The sequence below is a fragment of the Eptatretus burgeri genome, chromosome 1 (genome assembly GCF_056783735.1).
Source record: "Eptatretus burgeri isolate ZD-2024b chromosome 1, Ebu_testis_v1, whole genome shotgun sequence".
NCBI classification, from domain to species: domain Eukaryota; kingdom Metazoa; phylum Chordata; class Myxini; order Myxiniformes; family Myxinidae; genus Eptatretus; species Eptatretus burgeri.
The window spans coordinates 60,509,214-60,533,544 of NC_140961.1; the positions used below are offsets into that span (position 1 = coordinate 60,509,214).

At 44.4% G+C, this 24,331-nt stretch overlaps 1 protein-coding gene across 1 annotated transcript in view; it reads right to left on the minus strand.

Annotated features, from left to right (window-relative positions):
• Nucleotides 1-23,028: 23,028 nt before the first annotated feature.
• Nucleotides 23,029-24,331, minus strand: part of LOC147034577 (uncharacterized) — a 61,562-nt gene continuing 60,259 nt past the window's right edge. The window contains exon 9 of the mRNA XM_085854395.1: nucleotides 23,029-23,103. Within this exon, the coding sequence (XP_085710521.1) occupies nucleotides 23,029-23,103 (75 nt within the window). The remainder of the gene's footprint in view (nucleotides 23,104-24,331) is intronic.

Here is a 24,331-nt window from a genome sequence, read left to right on the forward strand (position 1 = left end):
TGCTACGAAGTCCGCAACGCGCTCCTCGCCACCCTTAGCGAGATGATCGAACTGGAACCGCGTGAGATGTAACGACTTCTCTGGCGCCAAGTGGGTCTTCATTTTCGCCACGATGTCCTGAAACGATAGCACATCATCACTGGGTCTATTTGGAGCCACCAAATCACTCAGCAGGCGGTAGTGCTCCGTTGATAGCGAGGCGAGCAAGATCGCCTTGCGTTTCTCTTCATCCTCTACATCATTCGCCCGAAAGTAGCAACCTAACTGTTCAGAAAACAACTCGAACTCATCTCCCCCGAACATGGGTACACGTCCGTGTGCCGTGCCCCGACCTTCTGCCATGCTCGCGCAGGTGAGACCCTTGGCTCCGTTGGAACCGCACGGGTTACTTGCCGACCCTGCACACGCCGATCCGAAGATCCTCGTTCGCCAACTGTAATGTACTGAAATGGGAGATGCTTAGCAGGCAGACACAATGCGGAGGAACAGTCGAGCCGGGCTGTGTTGCACAAGTGCGAGCGCGGGCGTACTGTGCCCGCGGCTCCCCTTTATTCCGTATTCGGCACACTCACGAGCCGGGCGACTCCAGCATTACTACGACGCCTCAGGCGGCGCGCACACCTTATATCCCTTGCCGATACACTGACCACCACGACCACTCCTCCCATCATCAAGCCCATCATGCATCATCACCATGCCCTTCCCCGTAGGCCCGCAGACTCCACCACAGTTATCATTTTCTGTAATTTGAGGACCACATCGATTGGTTCTTTTTTGGTATTACTAGTGGGCCCATTGGTTTATTGGACCAAATTTTCATTGGTCTTCATGGATTTGTAGTGTATCTGCCCACTGTACCATTTGAGCATTAGCTTGCCTTTCACCAAGCTCAGATGTGCTTTGGCCATGGTGGAGATTTATACGTTATTATTCTTGCCAAATGCTACTACTATTATTTTTGTTGTTACTATTATTAGTATTAATTAATATATACTTTGTAACAATGTTATCATTATTTTTAGTATTTTTTAATTGGAATGCCATGCCATGGAAGGACCTTTTAAGCTACCCAATACACCTTAACATGGTGTGCATTTAAAACATTTGAATTATTCTGGGTGCTTTGTAGTTAAATAGCCTAATCAACTGAGATCACGACGATCATTTTGGTGTATCACATTCCACATCAGAACGCTCCAGCAGAACTCCACAAAAACCATCACTCACACACACACACACACACACACACACACACACACACACACACACACACACACACACACACACACACACACACACACACACACACACACACACACACTAGAGTCTTAAAATGTCTACAGGGTCTTAGGGATCTTGTGGGTCTTTTGGGTTTTCAGGATCGTTTGGGTCTTTTGGGTCCTTTGGGTGTTTTTGTTCTTTTGAGTTCTCTGGGTCTTTGGGTCCTCAGGGCATTTGGTCCTTTTGATCCTCTGGGTCTTTTGGGTCTTCAAAGGTCGAAGGGGCTTAACAGTCTAAAGGGTCAAAAGGCATATTACAATAGTACAAAATTAATAGACACAAAAAGTATCACACGCACGCACACGCACGTGCGCCCACACACACACACACACACACACACACACACACACACACACACACACACACACACACACACACACACACACACACACACACACACACACACACACACACACACACACACACACACACACACACACACACACACACACACACACATCTCATCCATTTATAGTAGATATATGCATTGGTCCCAATTTAAAGCTGGAACTTCCTGCTTGTTAAAGGGATAGGGGGTAGCTGTCTGGATTTTTTCAGTGAATGTGCTGAAGTTGGGCTGTTTGACCTCTCATTCCACTTTTGAAACCTGCAGATCTGTGTCTTGCTTCACAAAGATGCAAAGTCTGACGTTGCATGCCATTTAAGCCTTATCCCTTCACAATGATCAATAATAAAAAGAGCAATCAGAGATTGCAGACCCCCACCAGGACTTCATTTTTGTGGTGTTTGTGCAGTTTTGTGTGGTGTATTTTGTGTGGCATTTGTGTACTGGTGTGTTACGTCATTAATAATAGACATAACGAGAACTGACACTTTATAACTGGTGGCAGTGATGACCAGGTATCAAGATGTCCCATTTGATGCAACTATGCGCTGATCAGACACTTGACCCTGACCCATGATGTTTATTATTATTCAATTGAATTCAGAACGGGATTCAAATAAATTCATTTAAAATCAATTGTAAGACCAAATACTGCGGGCACAGTCCTGCAATGGAGTCATCAGAAGGGACCTGAACAAGGAAAAAGCAAAGATTAAGTCATCAGGAGGAACCTGGATAGGAATCGGGTTTCAACAACTACTCCTCAACAATCAAACTCATTCATGCGCAGCCAAGTGAGCCTTATTCAAAAAATAAAATAAAAAATAACCTATATCAAGAAAAAAAATAATTCTGGCTGCCAGACCATGCATCTGATCAGGTTGAAATTTAAAACCTGCATTCCCATCACCACTAAATCATAATTGTGAAGTTTCACATCGATCGATGAAGCAGTTCAAGAAAAATAATTATTTTAAGGATTTTTGCTCAATCCAATATGGCTGTCAGACCATGTGACCTATCAATTATATGTGAACACCTTGGCATCCCCAAGGCTTGGAGAACATCTGTGTTAAGTTTCCCCTCGATCTGTCAAGCTGTTCTGGAGAAGAAAATCTTCAAAGATCTTAGGGTAAATCCAATATAGCAAACAAAAAATGTGATCTATGACATCATAGGTGTGAACATTTTGTTCCTTATGGATAGGGGGTCACACCTTGATCTGTTTCGCCTTGATCTGTTCAGCCGTTACAGAGAAGATTTTTAAAGGTTTTTAAAAAACAACAATATGGCAGCCAAACAACATGACCGATGACATCATCAATTTTTTTTCTTCTGTAAACCAATTTATCCCGAGATGACTCAAAAAATTTCAGATTGATGACATGTAGCGTTCTACATATGCAATTATGATGTCAAAGGAAGGCACCTATGTCTTATGACATTATGACATTATGTCTGGAAATCTGTCACGCTACGTCATTACGTCTGAGACGTCATTACAGTGTACGAAGGCTGACTCGAACATCCGCCATTTCTATTTTCATGGCGTTTTGGCCAATAACATTGTCAAATCTGTCATATTCACAATCGCCATGCATTTCCTACCTTTGTGTTTTCTGTTCAGCATGAAACACAAACAAAGTGATTGTTAAAATGATCATCAAATGTTGAAAGGATAGGCGTCACAGGCCTTCCAATGAAACAGAAAAGCAAGGGTCTTCGGCTTCATTCTTTAGGCCTTGCCTTCAGGCCACATCCGGGTATTTTTTTTCTCGGGCGATTGATGCAACGTTCCAGACTACATGCCCAGGATTTATTTTTCCCTCGGAGAGTTATAGGCTTTTCCTGGAGGAGAATTAGCCCAGGTTTCTTAATGCAGTAATATCATATTTGAAATAATAATAATAATAATGCAACTTCATAATATGAATACAGTAACGACAATCATTACACTGCAAAGTTGCTGGATTTAAGTGGTGTATTATTAATGACTCACTAAGAAGCGGTGTACTGATAATCAAATTATTCCACTGTTCTAACAAGGGAGATATCAAACATCATCAACACCTGCATGAAAATCTCTCTATTGTGGCAATATTACACGAAGCTAACTTCAGGAACAAACATCAGGTCAGGTCAGGTATGGGAGCATGCACTGGAGAAGCACGCCGCTGCATACATTTTCCGCCAGTACTCCAGGGGCCTCCGTCTGGCTATCCCCCAGGCAGATACCTGACCCATCCCCATCTGCTTGAGATGCTGATCAACCTGCTGCAACCACGAAGCACGTGGTCAGCCCACGGGCCTCCTCCACTCATGAGGCTCCCTCACAGAGAGAATCTGGTGAGCAGGATCAGCGTCAGTGAAACGAGCCACGTGTCCATGCAGCTGCAGCTGACACTCACAGACTATGAAGGTAACAAATCTCATTTGAGTCTCTCTCAGCAACCGCTCGTTGGACACAAAGTCTGGCCAATGATAGCCAAGGATGCTCCAAAGAGATCTGCTACCAAACGAATTAAGTCACTGTCTCAAATCCGTGGTCAAAGTCCAAGTCCCACTTCCATAGAGCAAGAACAAGGACCTGAAGACTTGGACTTTCGTTCTCCCACACAGGTACCGGCAGCGCCACACCCCATGATCCAGTGAATCCATGACTCCCCAGGCCTGACCCAGACATCTATTGAATTCTGGCTCACATCCAGCAGAGACAGGAAAATCTTTGCCAATGTAAGTGAATCTCTCCATGACCTCAACACGCTCACAACAAACAGGTACAGACGTGATAGCAGTATCCAAGATGTCATTGAAAGCCTCAATCTTAATTTTGACGCAGGAAACCAGTAATCCGAGTGGTTCTGACTCCTCATTTAGCACCTCAAGGGACCCCAAAACGATATTCAGAGTCTCCACAAAGATAACTGCATCATCTGCAAAATCAATGTCAGAGAACTTCCTATTCCCAAACGATGCACCACAGCTTGATCTCCCTGTCATCCTCCACAGAATCCAGTGTACACATACCCCTGAAGAACTCCAGTCACACCTGGAAATAAGTCAGAGATCGTACCGCCACATATCACAGCCCTCTCAACACCAGAGTATCGTTAAGACATCAGATTGATCAGTTTTGGTGGCACCCCATGAAGACCAATAATCCTCCTGAGAGCATGCCGATTCACTGAATCAAACGCTTTTCAGAGATCAACATAGGCTGCAAGCAGCCCCTGCCGAAACTGTCATCTGCGTTCGGTGAGTACCCGAAGAGCAAGGATACTTTCAATCGTTCTGGTCATCAAATCAAGCTGCAGTACATCGTTTGGGAATGTCTTGTGTCCGAAAGCCATCACTTTCTATAGCCACCTTACCCAGTCACACCCAGCTGTCCCTGGACTATGTGTCCTTTTCTTCTGACAAAGTGGATGGCTTGCTGTTGAACCTCGACTCCGGTTGTGCAACCGGTCCAGATGGCATCAGCCCAGAAGTCCTAAAAATCAGCTCTTCTGCTCTTACTCACCCTCTGTTCTATTAACCCTCTCATTTTCCCAAGGTCATTTGCCATCTGCTTGGAAATCAGATAACATGACTGCTCTGCATAAAAAAGGTGCAAAAACAGATCCCTGCAACTACAGATCAATCAGCCTTCTCCCAATCATCAGCAAGGTTATGGAATCCATCATCGCTTCAGACATTAAATCATTTCTCTTCTCCAATGGCTTGATTTTCAATCATAAAGTTGGTTTCAGACCAGGCCACTCTACCCTGGATATGCTGCTTCTGCTCTCTCAACAATGGATGGAAGTACTCAATGCCAGACATGAAATCAGAGCCATATCCTGAAATATAATGTGCTTTTCACATGGTCTAGCACCCCGCCCTGATCACCAAACTCTCTTCCTTTGGTATGCAAGGCCATTTCCACTCATGGCTCATAGAGTCCTCTCCCGTCGCAGCCAACGTGTGGCCATAAATAGGGTTCTCTCATCCCCTCTTCCTGTCCAGGCTGGAATTCCTCAATGCAGCGTTCTGGGCCCTGTTCTTTTTCTGGTTTTCATCAATGATCTCTCCGACTCTCTGGAAAATCCTCCTTATCTCGTTGCTGATGACTCCACAATTGGTCATACCATCTGTCATCCATCAGAATGGCAAGAAGCAGCCTCTTCTCTCTCCTCAGATCTGGATAAAATCCCAAACTGGTCGAACACATGGAACATGTCTTCCAACCCTGACAAATCTCACACTCTCACTATGTCTCTCCGAAAGGACCGTTTGGACCACCCCCCCCACCCATCTACTTTCTCAACAATCCTCTGGAAGAAGTCCTTTCATTAAAGCTTCTGGGTCTCAATATCTGCCATGACCTTTCCTGGGAAAGGCAGATTTCCAACTTAGCCTCCAAAGCCAGTCGCCGACTCGGAATCCTCCGTCATGCAAAGTCCTTCCTCGGCCCAACTGAGCTCCTGACGAAATGCAAAGCTTTCGTCTGCAGCCTGATGGAGTACTCCTCTCCCATCTGGGTTGGTGCTCCTGTCTCTTACCTTTCTTGGCTTCATGCTGTGGAAACCAAAGCATTTAGGATCATTGTCATCTCCCGTGGTGACTCTGACTTTTTGGTCTTCTACGTCTCCTCTCCGGTCTTGCCCTCCCCCCCGCTCTGTCGCCGATATGTCCCCCCCCACCCATAATTCCGCAGGGCACTCAAGGTCCACCAGCAATCTACTTCTGGTAAAACTACCAAAATCATGAATCACTGCTCACCTTCGCTCTTTATTTCCTCTTTTTTTCCCCGCCTTTGGAATAAATTCCCTCACTGTCTTCAATCCCATTCTTCACTCCAGGCATTCAAAACAGCTGTTCACCACCACCTCTTATCTTCCCCCATCCAAATCCTCCATCTTCTCTACCCCCATTAATCCACCCCAAACCCACCTCCTTCAAATTCTCTGCTTTCCTTCCTGGAAGTCCCTGTAGTGTCCGTCTTGTATACAGCGTGTTCATCACCCCATCCCTCACCCATACACAAACCAGCTAATGTCTCTCTTCTCCACTGTTTTGTCATTCCTTCTCCCACTCCTATTGTATCCTGCGCCCCCCACCCTTGTTGTGCGTTGTGTGTTAGCTCTCATATGAGCCTTGACAATGCATGCAAAAGAACATAAACAAAAACGACCTTTTTGGTGTAAAGCCTGACTGCTATGGGTGCTGGTGCTTAAGCAGATGGTGGCAAACCCTATCAATAATTATCTGAGCAAATACCTTACCTGGCACTGAGAGCAGCATCAACCCTCAGTAGTTGTTGCAATCCTGGCGATCACTCTTCCATTTCCAGATAGGGACATCAAGCCTCCTCTTCCAGTCAGTTGGGATGATGTCTGTGTTCCAGCCAGAGCACAGATCTGCATGCAACGACACTAGCACAACATTTCCAACAGCCTTGAGAAGTTTAGCATGGAATCCACAGATCCCAGGAGCTTTACCCCATTTCAACCAGTTCACCACAGCCTGTGTTTCCACAAACGAAGGTGGATCACAGTTGATTGGAGGCTCAGCAATAGGGATAGTAACACCCCTGACATCCAACTCGAGAGCTGGTGGATCAGACTGGTACAGCTGCTCAAAGTGACCAGCCCAGCAGGCCTTCATTTTGGACTCCTCTGCCAAGAACCCACCACTCTTTGCTCTATCTGCAATACAACGAGGAATGGGCTTGGAAGAACGCAATGTGCGGATTCCCCTATAAGCAGGACGAGAATCACTTGACCACAGGTGATGCCTGACCTCCTGAACAGATTCCTCGCACAGAGGCCTATTTATACACCCTTAGTGCACGTACAGTTTTACGCCTCAGCTCCCTGAACAGTTCAGCTCTGTCATTAAGCCTGGGCCTGCGACTGGTGAATAGTATCCAGTGTCTCTTGAGAGAGAAAATTATTCTTCACCCAAAGGTGAGTTACAAGACATCCACCTGCAACATCAAGGACGGTTGTCTTGAAGGCACTCCACAACTCTTCAGGATTCCCCAAATCATCCAGACCCGCAGCCCAAATCCACACTCAGCCTGTTTGCAAACTCCTCTGCTACCCTTTCATCTTTGAGCTTGCCAACATACAGCCGAGGCTGGGATGGTGCAATTCTCCCGGATTTAACCTGCAACTTCAGAGTTGCTACAAGTAGGTGGTCGGTGTTGAGGAACTGAGCACTCTGGTAGACCCTGCAGTTCTGGATCATCCTCCTGTGACCATCACCGAGCACATGGTCAATCTCTATTGCCACACCGCCAGCGTTGGAATACCATGTCCAGCGATGAGCCTGTGGGCGGTGAAACCATGAACCGGCCACCCGAGGTCCATGATTTCTTGTAAAGTCAAGGAATTTCGAGCGATTCTGGTTCACAGGTCCAGACCCATGGGGACCAACACATGTCTCAAAACCATCCCCATCAGTTCCAGTTGATGCATTAAAATCCCCCAAGACTAGGAGAGTATCTCGCCTGGGGCACTGATCAACCACAGATTCAAGCGTGTCATAGAATGCGTCCGTCACGGTGAGATCACTCACTTAAATCAGTGCATATTCGGAAACCAGGGAAATGACACCCAAGGAGTGACGAATCCTTCATCTCATAATACGCTCGTTGACTGGTGTTACCTCAGTTATCATTTCAGTCAGGTTATTGGACACAGCAACTCATTGGGCATGGTAACGATCAGAACCACCAGTCCAATACTAGGTGTAACCACCCGCCATAATCAACATCGCAATCTGGTCTCTGAAATTCAGAGATTGCTGCAATTCCGATGTCCAAACACTTGAGCTCAGATGATAACAGAGACAGGAGATTGTCCTCCCTTCGTGATAGGACATTCCAGACACCCGTTCCAGGCACCTGTCATTCCAGGCACCCACCCGAAGGGACCACCTCAGGTTAACCCATGGAAACCACTGTCTGGTGGATGACACTTCAGCACCACCCCAACACACACTACCACAATCTGACCCAGGAAGGTTACCCCGTGGTTTTCCTACTGTCATCAAAGAGTGGTGGCGCCGACGGCTTTGCACTATCCCGTCATCCGGTGAGCTGCCCTGCGGAGAGCAGCTGCACAAGAGGTACTCCCACGGAGTGGATTTTCAGATTGATTTTTGCTTTTAGTACGTTTTATGGAATGAAATGAAGGGTTTTACAGTGGTCGGAGTGCAAATCCTGCCACAAACCTCCGAATAAAGAAGTAACCCAACTGTAGGAGGACATCCACAGGCACAGTTGGGCACGAGATATGGATGGCCGTTGGCTCACAAGGAGCTCCTTAGCTCTTTGACAGGTTTTGTTTTTAATCCTGCTGGGTGTCCATATTCATACACCCTCCTCACCAGAAAACCTGGTGGGGGAGAAGGTTTAGTCACCGATTGACAACCCGACCATTAATCAGGTTAGTACAGTTTTATATGATACCTGTAGCAAGTCAGAGATCTGTTCTGGCCTTACCTGACAATATGCATGTACTCCAGTGCAGGCATGCGCATACTCATTCGACTTGATGTTGCCGATAAAGGAAGTCAAAAACTATTTGATCATTTTGCTAATTGGTTGATGCAACTGGTTGAGGGTCAACTGCCTTCTGTGAAAGGTAACCTTTATGATTATGTAATTGCATTCCTACCACCTGCTATTTGTGTGAACTTGGAAGACGACGTCATCCACCATGTGTATACCAGACTTGTAGTATGTGTATGCCAGTGTAATCATACAATTCTGAGTGGTTGGCTTCACATGCGATTTTAACCACAATGAAAATCATACTTGATCTCCTCAACTGTAAGATGAACCGCCTGCCTGGTGACACTTCCATCGTCAAAAGTGTCGAATCTTTGGACAATGAAAACCTTTCTGCCCTTTATCCACTCCATCAGTCAAGTTTCTTAACGCCATCAATCTTTCAGGTGTACCACTGCGTGATCTGTCACTGAATGTTTACATTCCCATCATGCTGTTGTGAAATCTCAATCTTCACAATGGCAACAATGACGGAACACGTTACATCTTAACCAAGGTCAATGATCATCTTCTTGAGGCGTGGATGTTTGGCGGTGAGCATGCCCGGTCCATACTTTTTATTCCTGGAATTCTTCTTTCTCCACCTGACATGGATCTTCCTTTCCAAATCCACCGAAGACAGTTTCTAGTCAAGCCCACCTTTGTGAAGACGATCGACACAAGCCAGGATCAGAGCCCGTGGCGGTGTGGAGTCCTGCTTCCCACCAGTGTTTCACACATGGACACCTCTACATTGCACCGAGTAGAGTAGGAGACCCACTCGATCTGCGCATCTTTGCCACCCAGAATGAATTCTGGATAAGGAGAGTGACTGAGCATGCTGCAGGCCGACGAACCCGCAACGTTGTTTCTGGTGACATCGTATAAACTCAGGGCCAGATCCAGAGTGACATTAGGGAGGGTCACCATCTCCCAAGAAAACGCTTTTTATCAACTTTAAATTGACTTATTTGGCTCAATAAACAAAACATTTTTAATATTGTTCATTAGAACAAACATAGGTCAGAGGCTATATTTCAGGAGTATGCGAGGCAGCACTTCGTTGCCCATACACCGCCCAAATAAAGGGAGGATGTTCTGTGGAACTCTGTTCCGCAGGTCCCTGAGAGTATTTCATGTAAGATCACACCTTGTTTGTGCTGTATTTGTTGAATTTGTTTCATATTGTTCAAGGCCTAATTTAGCCACTCCTTCGATAGCAAGGTGAGAAAATTATTTGTCTTCGTCGTTTTGCTTCTTCCTTACCAAATATTTTACTTTTACCACCTCAACATTATCCCATTTCTTCTCGCTTCAAGAAATTCAAACAAACAAAAAACTTTATTTTTCCACTTCACAGTGATCTTATTCTATTTGAATTTCCTCCTCCCTGTACTTCCTGTTCTATTTTTCTCCCTCTTTTCTCAATATTTTCCCCACATGGGTTATGGACCCAGCTAGCCACCCCATGATGAATTAGGATATTAGTTGTTTTTACTCTCTTAAGTAAAACAAACTCAAAATTTAGGTAACTTTCTGAGTTTTGCCTCCAAACTAGTAGAATGCTGCATGTGCATCAGACTGAGAGCTACCCAATGATTTGAGTAAGAATAGCTGCTCGGACAATAACATGGCAACGATTTTGCCCATATTCAGCTTTTAAGTTGAGCATATAATAGTATTATGCATTATGAACTGCTTTTCCTCAAAGAAGAAACTTACACGTCGACCAAAATATCCTGCTACTCTCACGAACAAAGTAATAGGAAATACCTTTCTCATGTCACCCAGAAGGAAACTTTTCTTCATGTATACAGTAAGTCAGGTTAACTAATGCATTTCTCCAAGAACATTATTTTGTTCCAAGATGTTCTCCAAGAACATTTGTATACAAATGCTTCTTCTTCAAATAAAATTACATGAAAAAAATTAAATGTCAAAGTTGGACAAGCACCTTCACCATGAGGCTGACAACTACGGTCATATCAAGCCATGACAGCTACTCTGGCATTTATGCAAAATAATACTGCATCACATCAAAAATTTGTCAAAGATGTGAGAAAGAGCCGCAAGGATAAGAATGTGCCAAGAAACGTACATTATCCAACATAAATTATGTAGATAATAATTTTACATACCACAGACTGCCTTACCTCAATAAGTGACTGAAATAAGTTTCTCCTTTGGGGATCACAGCAGTATTGAAAAAAAAAAGCGTCGTCAACCTCATACCCCTGTAGTACTGCAGTATTTCATCAAGCAAATGTCATCAAAATGTTACATTGAGACACCTTAACAAAGCACACGGTGCTTGGGAATGTCTGAAAATATCCATGCAGGTCTGGAGGTAATGTCTAGTTTGGAAATGTTGTCTTAATACTTTTAATCTTATAGTACTCACATGGATTTTATAGGATAGCAGGAGATGAGCATTGCATCACATTTTATTTAAAACGATACAAAATAATGTTTGACAACATTTTCACCTAAATTTATAGTTTATTGTTTTTGTCGTAAATGTCTCCACAAGCACAGTTTGTATATTTGACATATAATGGCGGCTTGAATCATGTGCAGTGGGTGAAGGATCCCGGGGAGTGATTTACTGATGGCTTGTGGCGTTACCAAAACCTTTGGGCATGGACTGAGCATGGAGAGACTCTGCTTTGGTGGCTTTGCTGGGGGGGGGGGGCAGTGTTTCCTGCATTTGTAACTACTCAGGGGCTGTTCTATACTACGACTGTTTCAAGTTTATGTTCACGAAACCCAACCTTTCTGCCAAATTATCTGCATTTATATCTGAAGTTCCTTCTCTACCATTACCATCAGCACTTGTATGTAAAAAATAAAAATAAAATAACACCACCACAATAATAACAAGGTCTTTTGGTTGAAGGTATAAATTCAAATGAGTTGAACGCATTTACAGCTGAAATGGTGAAGAGCCTTCATTTTTTTTGCAATGACAAAAAATGAGTTTTTTTTCATAAAGCATTAAATGATAGATATATTAAAACCCTTTGCAAACTACACGACATGGCCAAAAGTATATGGACACCTGCTCGTCCAACATCTCATTCCAAAATCATGGGCATTAACATGGAGTTGGTCCCCCCCCCTTGTTGATATAACAGCCTCCACTCTTCGAGGAAGGCTTTCCATTGAATGTTTGAACATTGCTGTGGGGATTTGCTTCCATTCAGCCACAAGAGCATTAGTGAGCTCGGGCACTGATGTTGGGCGATTAGGTTTGGCTCACAGTCAGCGATCAAATTCATCCCAAAGGTGTTCGATGTGGTTGAGGTCAGGGCTCTGTGCAGGCCAGTCAAGTTCTTCCACACCAATCTCGCCAAACCATTTCTGTATGCACCTCGCTTTGTGCACGGGGGCATTGTCATGCTGAAACAGGAAAGGGCCTTCCCCAAACTGTTGCCAGAAAGTTGGAAGCACAGAATCGTCTAGAATGTTATTGTATGCTGTAGCATTAAGATTTCCCTTCACGAGAACTAAGGGGCCCAGCCCAAACCATGAAAAACAGCCCCAGACCATTATTCCTCCTCCACCAAAATTTACTGTTAGCACTGTACATTCGGGCAGGTAGTGTTCTCCTGGCATCTGCCAAACCCCGATTTGTATGTCAGACTGCCAGATGGTGAACCATGATTCATCTCTCCAGAGAATGCGTTTCCACTGCTCTAATCCAATGGCGGTGAGCTTTAACCCACTCCAGCTGATGCTTGGCATTGCACATGGTGATCTTAGGCTTGTGTGCGGCTGCTCGGCCATGGAACCAATTTCATGAAGCTCTCGACGAACAGTATTTGTGCTGATGTTGTTTCCAGAGTCAGTTTGGAACTCGGTAGTGAGTGTTGCATCCAACTATAGACGATTTTTCCGTGCTACGTGCTTCAGCACTCGGCGGTCCCATTCTGTGAGCTTTTGTGGCCTACCACTTCGCGTCTGAGCTGTTATTGCTCCTAGACGTTTCCCCTTCACAATAACAGCACTTACAGTTGACCAGGGTGGCTCTAGCAGGGCAGGAATTTGAAGAAGTTTTTTTTCGAAAGGTGGCATCCTATGATGATGCCACGTTGAAAGTCACTGAGATTTTCAGTGCAGCCCATTCTACAGCCAATGTTTGTCAATGGCGATTGCATGGCCGTGTGCTCGATTTATTCACCTGCCAGCAAAGGGTGTGGCTGAAATAGCTGAATCCATTCATTCGAAGGGGTGTCCACATACTTTTGGCCATGTAGTGTACCATACCTTAAAATCCATAATCATATTGCTTATAATTTTTGCAGTGACTGGCACAAAATGAATAATATAAAAAGGCCTGGAAGGTCTTCCCAACTTCACAATGCTGTGGCATCAGGTTCAAATTTCACATACCGTGTTGATGTGTATGACTAAATTGTCTACTAATGTTCTTGTCCTGCATGTAACATTGATACCATCTCCTGCATAAAGGTTAGAATATTGTATTTTGTAAAGGCAATTCAAGTACAGCACATGATACATTCCATTACAGTAGAGTCAGGGGTGAAATGCCAAAAAAAACAAAAAACACAAGCAATCCCTAAAAATGTGAACCGATGGCAATACTTTCAGATCAAAGGATTCAAAGTTAACAGAAAACGTTTGTTTCTGAGCAAGTTTTCATTTTAACCCCACTAACCACATTATACCCTTTTCTTGTGAACTTGGGACTGCTGAAGTACCTTTCCAGGTTCGGGATACACTGTTTCACAGGGAGGGCCATAGCATCACAAAATATGCTGTCTCACAGATATAGATCCAGTATGGTTAGCTGGAGAGCTGTGTCTGCTAAACATTCGTGGACAGATATTAAAGGTGTCTTTCACGAAGAGTAAAGGAGTAATCAATCATCAGTAGTGTGGCCTAATGACAAATTCCTTCCTACCTTGAATACCACTGGGGATACAAGGGCAAACTACCCATTGCATTTTTGCAGTTGGTCTACTTTGGCAGCAACGAGTCTACGTTATGGCAGAGCACCAGAGAGAGAGAGAGAGAGAGGGGGGGACTGCAAGGTAGAGGGGGAGGTAGAGGGGGGTAGAGGGGGAGCCAGCAGAGTGGAAGATAAGGGAGGAAGTGGAAGGGGAGGTAGAGGGCGATCAGAGAGTGGTAGGGAGAGGGAGAGAGAGAGATGGTGAGGTGGAAGGGGAGGTAGATGGAGATAGAGGGGGAGATAGAAGGGAAACATAGGGGTGGTCGAGAGTGATCAGAGAGGGAGAGGGAGAGGGAGAGGGAGAGGGAGAGGGAAAGGAGACACTTTGACTAAAATACCCCTGCTGTTCTCTCGTTCTCTCTCTCTCTCTCTCTCTCTCTCTCTCTCTCTCTCTCTCTCTCTCTCTCTCTCTCTCTCTCTCTCTCTCTCTCTCTCTCTCTCTCTCGTTCTCTCGTTCTCTCTCTCTCTCTCTCTCTCTCTCTCTCTCTCTCTCTCTCTCTCTCTCTCTCTCTCTCTCTCTCTCTCTCTCTCTCTCTCTCTCTCTCTCTCTCTCTCTCTCTCTCTCTCTCTCTCTCTCTCTGTGTTTTTTATACTATCAAGCTCTGCTCCCTGTTCCTGTCACACAAAAAAACGTTCATCCATTCATTTTATCAAAACTTCAATGTTGTAAACATTACAATCACAACCTCCTCTCTAATGTAAAATGTTCATTCTCCCTCAAGTGCTCCTCATAGCTTAATCTATCTCACCTACTCCTTGTAAAAAGGCAACATGGGATTTTAAGTGTCCACCAGTAACCAATGCAGGTAGACAGGTTCACAGCTTACTTGCCTTCCAAGGGAACTCTCATTGATGCAAAGCCTTGCCTGCAAAGCACCAACCCAACAATTTATAATCAGACCGAGAATCGAACACAGACACGACAGCTCAAAGACAGCAAGCCAAAATGTGTGTGCTACAAAGTGTGTGTGATACCTCTGCACAATCCTTTCCAATAAATTTTCCTCATGCATACACCACTTGTACAACAAATAAATGCTCTGGCAGAAATATATTTTGGCTGCAAACATCATTTGCCAGCACAAATGCTTTTATCACCAAAAATACCAAATGTATGTGGTATACTGAAGCCGATGAGCTATGGATAGTCAGAGTGGACTCTCACTGTTTGCACAATTTAATCGTGATGCAAGTCTCTTGAGTCATCTTACTTGGTGACCTTCAGGGAAGAGATTCTGCATCTTTCTTTTTCATTCGAGTCAGTAGAGCTGTTGAAGTGTTGGTCCAACTGCAAAATCATGCCGCTGGGGCCACTGAAAAGTTTGGCCTAATCCTCTGGTATACACAGAAGTTGAAGCATAAGAAGCTTGGTTGATCTGGGTTTGACCCTGCAGGTGAAATGTTCTTGGAGGTGTATTGCGTATATAATATGTGGTGCATTGCACCACTCTTGTATCATAACAAGGTCTGGTACGTGGGTTTATTGTATTTCCAAGGTTATGTCAGTTTTGAAAAGAGTTCATGACGAGTGGTGTCTCTGGGATGAGGGCTCTCACACGTGACAACCTCAGTGAAGCCAATTCCCTTACATCCTCTACCCTGCTGCCACCTTGTGGCCCTGGAATTTGTTGCTCTTATATTGGTTGAAACTGAAGTAGTCTGGAGGAATGTGTGTGTGTGTGTGTGTGTGTGTGTGTGTGTGTGTGTGTGTGTGTGTGTGTGTGTGTGTGTGTGTGTGTGTCCTTGTGAAAAAGCTGTGCAAAATAAGCAAATGCTGAGAGATTGGTCCAAAACTTAATGTCTGATGTGACCAATGGCACACTCATTGATACAAAGCCCTGCCTGAGAAGCACCACTTTGACAGTTTCTAGTTGGGACGGGAATCCATACGAGACAGTCGAAAAGATAGTGCACCACCTCTGAGCGATCATGCGAACATACATACACTGGAAACGCTTAAGATTATTTCACGGATTGTAAAATATAAAAAAAAATTGTCTGTGGTCAAAGTGGCTCCTAACAGACAGCAAGATACGTCTGTCACAGTGAATATGCACCATCCTTGAATTGTCCTTTGAGAGTGGGACAAAAGAACAACCGGCATCCCAATTCCAAGAGAAACTTTCCACACCTGAAAATCGCTCAGCACACTTAAACTAGTCCTTAAAAAAATTCACAATGGTCATATTAATTCGGAGAGACAGTTTGGGCCAACAATGCAGAAAGGTGCATGTCACTATTTGCTCCTGTAATCAAGCGTGTTTTTTCTAAAAAAAAAAATATATATATATATATATATATATATATATATATATATATATATATATATATATATATATATATATATATATATATATATATATATATATATATATAAAATATATTTGTCACTGTGACAAATGATCAAGCATTTCATTTCCTTCTCCTCTATGAATACATTAGTCCCATACATCTCCAGAATGAATCCAACTCTCTTCTAACAAGAAAATAACATCTACAGAATGCTTCCACATGATGACAACCTATGTTAAGACCTGTAAAGAGGTGAAAACAGCAAAAGAGGACCAGATATGGTATTTTAAGTTTTGAACAATCACTTTTACAATAATCAATTAAGAATAATGCTTTATATTGACAATGGTTATTTTTTGTTGTTGTTTTGTATGAATAAGTCAGGATCGAGGAATAGCTGGAACACAGAACAGAATGAAACAGAATGCAACACATACAGTAGAAAGTGGGGAAACATAACAACAGCATAGTGGAGGCACAGACCAATGAGATACTTGGAGGAAGAATGGGTGATGGGGAAAAATAAGAGCAAGGGAAGTGGAAGGAGGACACAGGGGGTAAACAAGCAGGATACAAAGACAAACACAGCAATAGGGGGCTGAACGAAGAGGAAGGGAAAATCCGCAATGAAACAGTAACGCAACAAGAATGAGAAAATGTAATGGATGGAGAGGAGAGAAAAGAGAATAACATTCAAGGGTAAGGGTGGGCTTAGAAGGGTTATTGGGCGTAGAAAAGATCAGTGGGATAGATAGGGGATGACCGCAGGAGGAAATGAAGAGCCATCTTGAAACCCTGGAGGGAAGATTGTGATTGAACAGAGTAAGGAAGTTGATTCCATAGCTGAAATAACAGACAAATTAATGAGTGGAGGTGAGCAGTGAGCCTGGATTTTGGGAGTTTCACCGGTTGTGGGTTGCTGTCGGGCCATGTGTACTCTGAAGAAAGCTGGTGGGGAAAAGTCACGTAAATGTCAGAGGGTGGAAGGAGGTGGCAGAAGAGAGGAAAGAAACCGATTTGTCTGCAGTATGGGAGAAACAGACCAAGAGATTTTACTCTATCAGAGGTGATTTCAATGCTTTTGAGGGCTTTGATCTCCATCACACATCAAGATATACAATAGCTATTAGCAGCACAAGTGACCATATCTGTGACGTTGTTTTTCCAATGGGAAATAGTTGATTGAAATAAATAAATCTTGTTCATCCAGGAATATCAAGGGACATTGATCTATCATAATTATTATATAGAAATTAATTTTAAGGTGATCCTCACTAATATCTTGTGATGGCGTGGTGACCAGTTCAGGATAATATCTCGATTATGGAAAGGTTCGTGACTGGTCATGGATGTCCTGTCCTCTCGAGTGGTATTGGCAAATAAATCTCATTAGTTAATTGGTCAGGAATGAAAAGTTATAAAACAGCCTTCTTCAGCCACCCTTTCTGCCAAGCAAATAGCCACATAAAACAGTTGCCTGTACGAGTAAAGGACTGCATAACATGAGATTTACTCGATGACATAATATGATTGTTGTACATATTTTTCTCATAAATATAAAGTGAAAATATATTTCTATTAAAATATTGAATGATTGTTAGATACTGTGAAGTTCATTCATTTGGGTTCTCAATTGGGCACAAAGCTCATGCTACTGGGATCACCAGAATAATTCCATCATACATACTTCCATATATTGATATATTCTTCGTCTGTTCATATCATTTTCCTTCAAGTAACATATATTCAAGACGAGCAAATACAACCCGTCGCTTCGCTGACAGGAATATAAGGGGAGGGGAGGGAAGAGGAAGAGAGGAGAGAGGAGGGGGGGCGGGAGAGAGAGGAATATGGGCAGGAGAGAAAGGTGAGAGAGGCAGAGGGGTGCGATAGGGGTGAGAGGCAGATGGTGAGAGGGAGTGGAGAGTGAGGGGAGGGAGAGGAGGAGGGGGAATTCTGGCAGATGTGATGCCCAGCTGAACGTCCATCTGAGAGACGGCACACACATTGATGAATTACCTGTCTCTGAAACAGTGGGATGACAAAAACAATAATAAACTAGAGTAATTCGATTGCGCGCAGTCAATGGGTATGCATCAACTCTCCCACACAAAAACTTGAGTATTGACATATTTGACCCTTGACCTTTATCATATCTGACCCAAAATCTAATCAGTTAATTGCCCTGTTAAACGTTACCTTTGTACCAAGTTTGATGAAATTCTGTGCAGTATTTCTTGAGTTAGGGTGTAAACAGTAAAATTTCTGAGTTTAACCTTGACCTTGACCTTTGACCCTTGACCTTTATCACATCTCGCCCAAAATCTAATCACTTCATTGCCCTGTCTAACTTTACCTTTTTACCAAGTTTGATGAAATTCTACAATTTGCTTCTTGAGTTATCGTGTAAACGAAAATCCGGACGGAGGGACGAACGGACGGACGAACGGACGGACGGACGGACAACCCGGAAACATAATTCCTCCAGCACCCTTGGTGCGGAGGCATAAAAAAAAGCTTTCATGTCGCCAATTGGCACATCCATTGACACTCTTTCCTCTCCTCGACCTCTGGAGAGTTGTGTGGTATAGGATAGTGCAAGACAAGGGAAGGGAGGGCAGCGCAAGGTGGTGGAAAGAAGGCAGCATGTGGGTGGGGGGGGGAGAGAAGGTAGTATGAGGGGAGGGAGAAGGCAGCACAAGGAGGGAGAAGACGGTGCGAAAAGGGGGGCAAGGGCAGTGTGAGGGGGGCAGAAAGCAGCGCGAGGGAGGGGGAGAAGGCAGCATGGGGGGGGGTTTGGAGAGAAGCCAGCGTAAGGGGTTAGGCAGCGTGGGTGGAGAGCAGGCAGCATGGGGGAGGAGGGAGAAGGCAGCATGAGGGGAGGGGGAGAAGGCAGCGTGAGGGGAGGGGTAGAAGGCAGCGTGAGGGGAGGGGGAGAAGGCAGCGTGAGGGGAGGGGTAGAAGGCAGCGTGAGGGGAGGGGGAGAAGGCAGCATGAGGGGAGGGGGAGAAGGCAGCGTGAGGGGAGGGGGAGAAGGCAGCGTGAGGGGAGGGGGAGAAGGCAGCGTTAGGGGAGGGGGAGAAGGCAGCGTGAGGGGGGAGAAGGCAGCACGGGGGGGGCAATCGGAAGGTGGCGTGGGGGGGATGGAATGGAAAGGCGACTTGAGTGGAGGGGAGAGAATGGGAAGGTGATGCGAAGGGGAGGGAATGGGAAGGCAGTGTACCAGGGCATTACTGGAGCAATAAAACACATTTTCCTTCTCACCGCCGTGTTCCATATAAAACCAGGTGGTAACATTTAATCATCAAAACTAATGCTATTTGGTGAAGGCCTGCCTGAATGCAGTACTCCCCCCCCACAAATCCAGCCACATTTCTTCCCATGCCCCCCCCACACACATTCCTCCCCACGCCATCCCCCCCCACATTCCTCCCCACGCCCCCCCACATTACTCCCCACGCCCCCACCACACATTCCTCCCCATACCCCCCACACACATTTCTTCCCACACCCCCCACATTACTCCCCATGCCCCCACCACACATTCCTCCCCATACCCCTCCCCACACATTCCTCTCCATGCCCCCCCCACATTACTCCACATGCACCCACCACACATTCCTCCCCATACCCCCCAGACATTCCTCTCCATGCCCCCCACATTACTCCCCATACCCCCAAACACATTTCTTCCCATGCCCCCACCACATTCCTCCCCATACCCCACCCAAACACATTTCTCCCCACGCCCCCCACATTCCTCCCCATGCCCCCCACCACATATTCCTCCCCATAACCCCCCCCCACACACACACACACATTTCGCGACTCACTAAGCCTTAGATCCCTGAATAAAGGCCCTGACACACGTTGACGTTTTAGCCAGCGTATGCCAACTTATGAAAAATTTGTCTAAAATGCTGGCACACGTCGAATAAGTTATGGGTAAGTTTTGTATACGTTAAGAGCACGCTGAAGCACGCTGGCATACGTCGTAGTACGCCGAGCACGTCGACAAATTTTAAGCATGCTCAAAATTTTTTGACGTATGCCAGCGTTATGCGATCGATCGTTGACACATGTCGACACACGTTACTTGTAAGTTACTAATAAGTCGAAACACGTCGAGGTAATGTTTAGCATACCTGAAACTTATTTCTAACCTATGAGTAACGTGCTTTGAACCTATGTGTAACGTATTTCTAACGCATATTGACGTATGTAGACGTATTTGACGTCTTCCGGACGACCACATAACTTACTGAACGTGTTTCAAACTTACAGCTACCCTATAATGGCGTATTGGCAGCGTTTAGGGGAATTGGTATATAAAAATGGGCTTCACAGGAGGAACCCATCAGTGTTCCAGACTCCATGTTTTTTTTTTGTTGTTGGCATGACGGTGATGTTGACACTTCGATTTCTAGTGCGGTTATGATTTAAATCGTTGAGCGGCAGCCTATTAATAGGCTACGCCACGTGATCGTCGGCGATACGCTGCCGCGCGCTATGCATAAGTTAGACTATCGTTGGGCATAGCTTGTGAACGCTGACAACACGCTAAGCATTCGTTCGTATAAGTTATGTATAAATTATCGAAACGTTCTGTGTACATTACTAATATGTTATGCATACGTCCAACTCGTTATGAATACGCCCAAAACTGAAAAAAAACATCAATAGTTCAGCGTACGCCAGTGTTTTACATACATTTTGATACGTTGCCATACGCTGGCTAAAACATCAAGGTGTGACAGGGCCCTAACATCAAACATCCATGTCCATTAAACATGTGACAACATTTGAGAATGTTCTCACATGCAAACTGCCATATGTCCATCCAGTGAGTCATTGGAATGGAGACAGTGTATACGTCAGACATTATTGTTTTTGTTTACATCAAAAATTAATTTACATCAATGTATCCATCCCTACCCGCAATTTTTTGACCCCCATTAACCATCCCACTCCCCCACACCCCAACCCAACATTTGTCTTACAGTTCACAGATTCCTCCCATCACATCATCTCTCCACTCTTTTCCTCTTTATTCACTTCATCGTTGGGCTGGCAGGGTGGCCTAGGGGTATGCATTACATGCCTCTAAGCTAAATACTCTGAATTTGAATCTTGGCCCAGATAAAAACAGGCAGAGTGATTTATCAATATGTGCGCCGTCCATCAGATGGACGTTAAACTGGGAATCCCATCCACCGGCAATAGTTGGTGGATGTTAAAGATTGCACGGTGTCCTTCGTGAAGAGTAGACCAGCTATCATTGGCACCCTGAACAAATTCCAGCCTAACCTACAGAGGGCACTGTATTTGCAGCATAGCCGTGCCCTCAGCCAATGATGCCCTCCTACATCCTTGTGCTATAAACAAAAGGGGACAATTTAATTGGTTGTTGCTTTTGCCTATTGCCCCAGTGTCAGGAAGTTGTTTTGTCCTCTATAATCTCTTCCACGAACCTAGATTTTCTACACCAAAAAAAACATTTTGACAAATAATTATTTGGTTGCACCTGTCTTTGTCGACCATCTTGTTCTGTGTCTAAATATGTTTGAGTTAAATGGAATGGAGGAATTTTTTAAACCAGCGTTGTTGGGGTTATGTAACGAAAGACCAGATATGTTTGTGATCAAATCCTTTTAAAAGTGTCGTGGAAGACGAAAGGTGAATAACGTTTTAATATGCTGACTATTTAAAATTACTTGCCAATTGTAGTTTCAAAGACAAGTTTATAACCAAAATGCATTTCGACAACATTTTCGCAATGTGAGGGTCAATAAGTTCACAATCGACTCTCTGTTGACAATGTGTCCCATTTCTGATGCAATAATTTTACACGTCGGCTCTCATAGCAAGGAACAGACAAGCAACACTTGCACGGGATCAGGTTCCTCACTGCTAGTTCCACAACTGATGGGCTAATGTAATAATTATTAAGTCCTTTTTCAATGAAGAGTTCAGAGATTGCAAGATAAGGGTCTGCCAAGCCTCGAGCAAAAATTCAAACAGACAAGTGTTGTGATGGAAAAAAGGGACAGACATAAATGCACCTTAAAACAACAAGCTAATCCCCAGTAACAGCAACAACGAAGCAACATTACATTAAAGTAGCTGCATACTTTAAATTGTCCATCAGAAGTGAACAGTTGTTGTGGGTTCATATGCAGGCTGTGGCTGCGGGTTGCATCATTTTGTGGAAGCATGGCTGCGCCGCTGATGCAGTGCCACTGTTACCAGAAAGCTGGTACTCATTCTGCCAACCACAGAAGGATGACAGGCTGAGTCAATCCACATGGTGTTACGTCAACAGCACAAGAGGGGCTCAAACTCAAGAAGCCTAAGAACTTAAGCCAGCTACCTTAACCATTAAACCAGGCTTAAGTGAACTGTAATTTACAATAACTAATGATTTATCTCACAAATCTCTCTCCATGTATAATTTTGCAATTAAATATACAAAAATGGCATGCTAATCAAACGGAAGACCAAATACTGCATTGGAGTAATCATAAGGAACCCCCAAAAAGTAAAGAGCAAAGATGAAGTCATCAGGAGGAGCCCGAGTCAGATTCGGGTTTCAACCGCGACTCATCCACCCTCAAGCCCATCCAGGCGCAGCCAAGTAAGTGTTACAGAAAAATCTATGCAAGAGTTCACGTCTCCCTGGAAAGATAGATATAGAAACAGAAATAAAGAGTGAAAGAGAAAAAAGAAAAGAAAAAAGAAGAATGAGATTGAATAGAAAACAACAAAAGCAGAGTTGGTGAAGGCGAAAAAGAACTCGACGGATAAACCTATGAAGGATCTGAAACTTGCACAAGCTAGTGTGCACAGAATATCCCCAGGAATTGGGAGGGCTGTGGTGGGGGGCACAGAGGGGCAGAGATTTAATGAGGAGCACATTAATTGGGATCCATGTTTATGTAAGATGCTCTTGTGGAGGTCTAACAAAAAGTGAACACATTGGTGAAGCGTTTTGCCACGATGACCCTCACTGACCTGCAAGTCAATCCCCAGAAACAGGGTCAACCATGAAGTCATTTCCGCTGTAAAGCCGTGTCTCACCTGTCTCGCTTACACATAGTTGGTGAGACCATCTTCCCTTGAAACTCCATATGTGAAGTCCCCTTTCACCCTACCAATCAATTTCTGCCTCAAACTCGCAAGACCAATCACTGTTGATATCCCATCACGACAAGGGGAAGGGAAATGTTATTTCGAGAATAACAGCACAGATCTCTCATGAATCATTCTGTGTTTGTAAGAAATATAGCAGAGCAGCTTCAACAACAAACTTTGTCATGCAATCAACGGATTTCTGGATAATTCAGTTCGAAAAACATGGAGAAATATTTTCTCATTTCATTCTCTCATCAAGCCTTCAGAACAAAAACAACTTCGTGGGCAATTTAAAGTGGCAATATTTCCACAAAGTGAGACTTTCTTCTAAAACACACTGGACACTTGAAAAAAATTGGGATAAACTGTAACCATATTTACCCTGCTGCACCATACTGCAATGTTTTTGTGTGAAAAAATGCAACAGAAATATAATTTTACACAAAGTTTTACGTTCTCTGAGACTCATTGAACACCTGAAAAAAAAACTTTGGGGGGGGGGGGTGATAAATTGAAACCATACCGTATGCGGCCTTGCTCGGCCACGTTGTAAAGTTTTTCTTATGTTGAACGTCAAATGACCAATTTTATACCTGGTGTTGGCATAATGGTTAGGGTGGTGGGTTTGGGATCCTATGATCCTGAGTTCAAATCCCACTTGGCTGTTGAATTAATTCCAGGTGGGGTTGACTACCTGTCATCCTTCTGAGGTCGGCAAAATGAGTGCTGGCTTGTTGGTATCCTGTGACGGAGTGGCGACCCGTCCAAGATT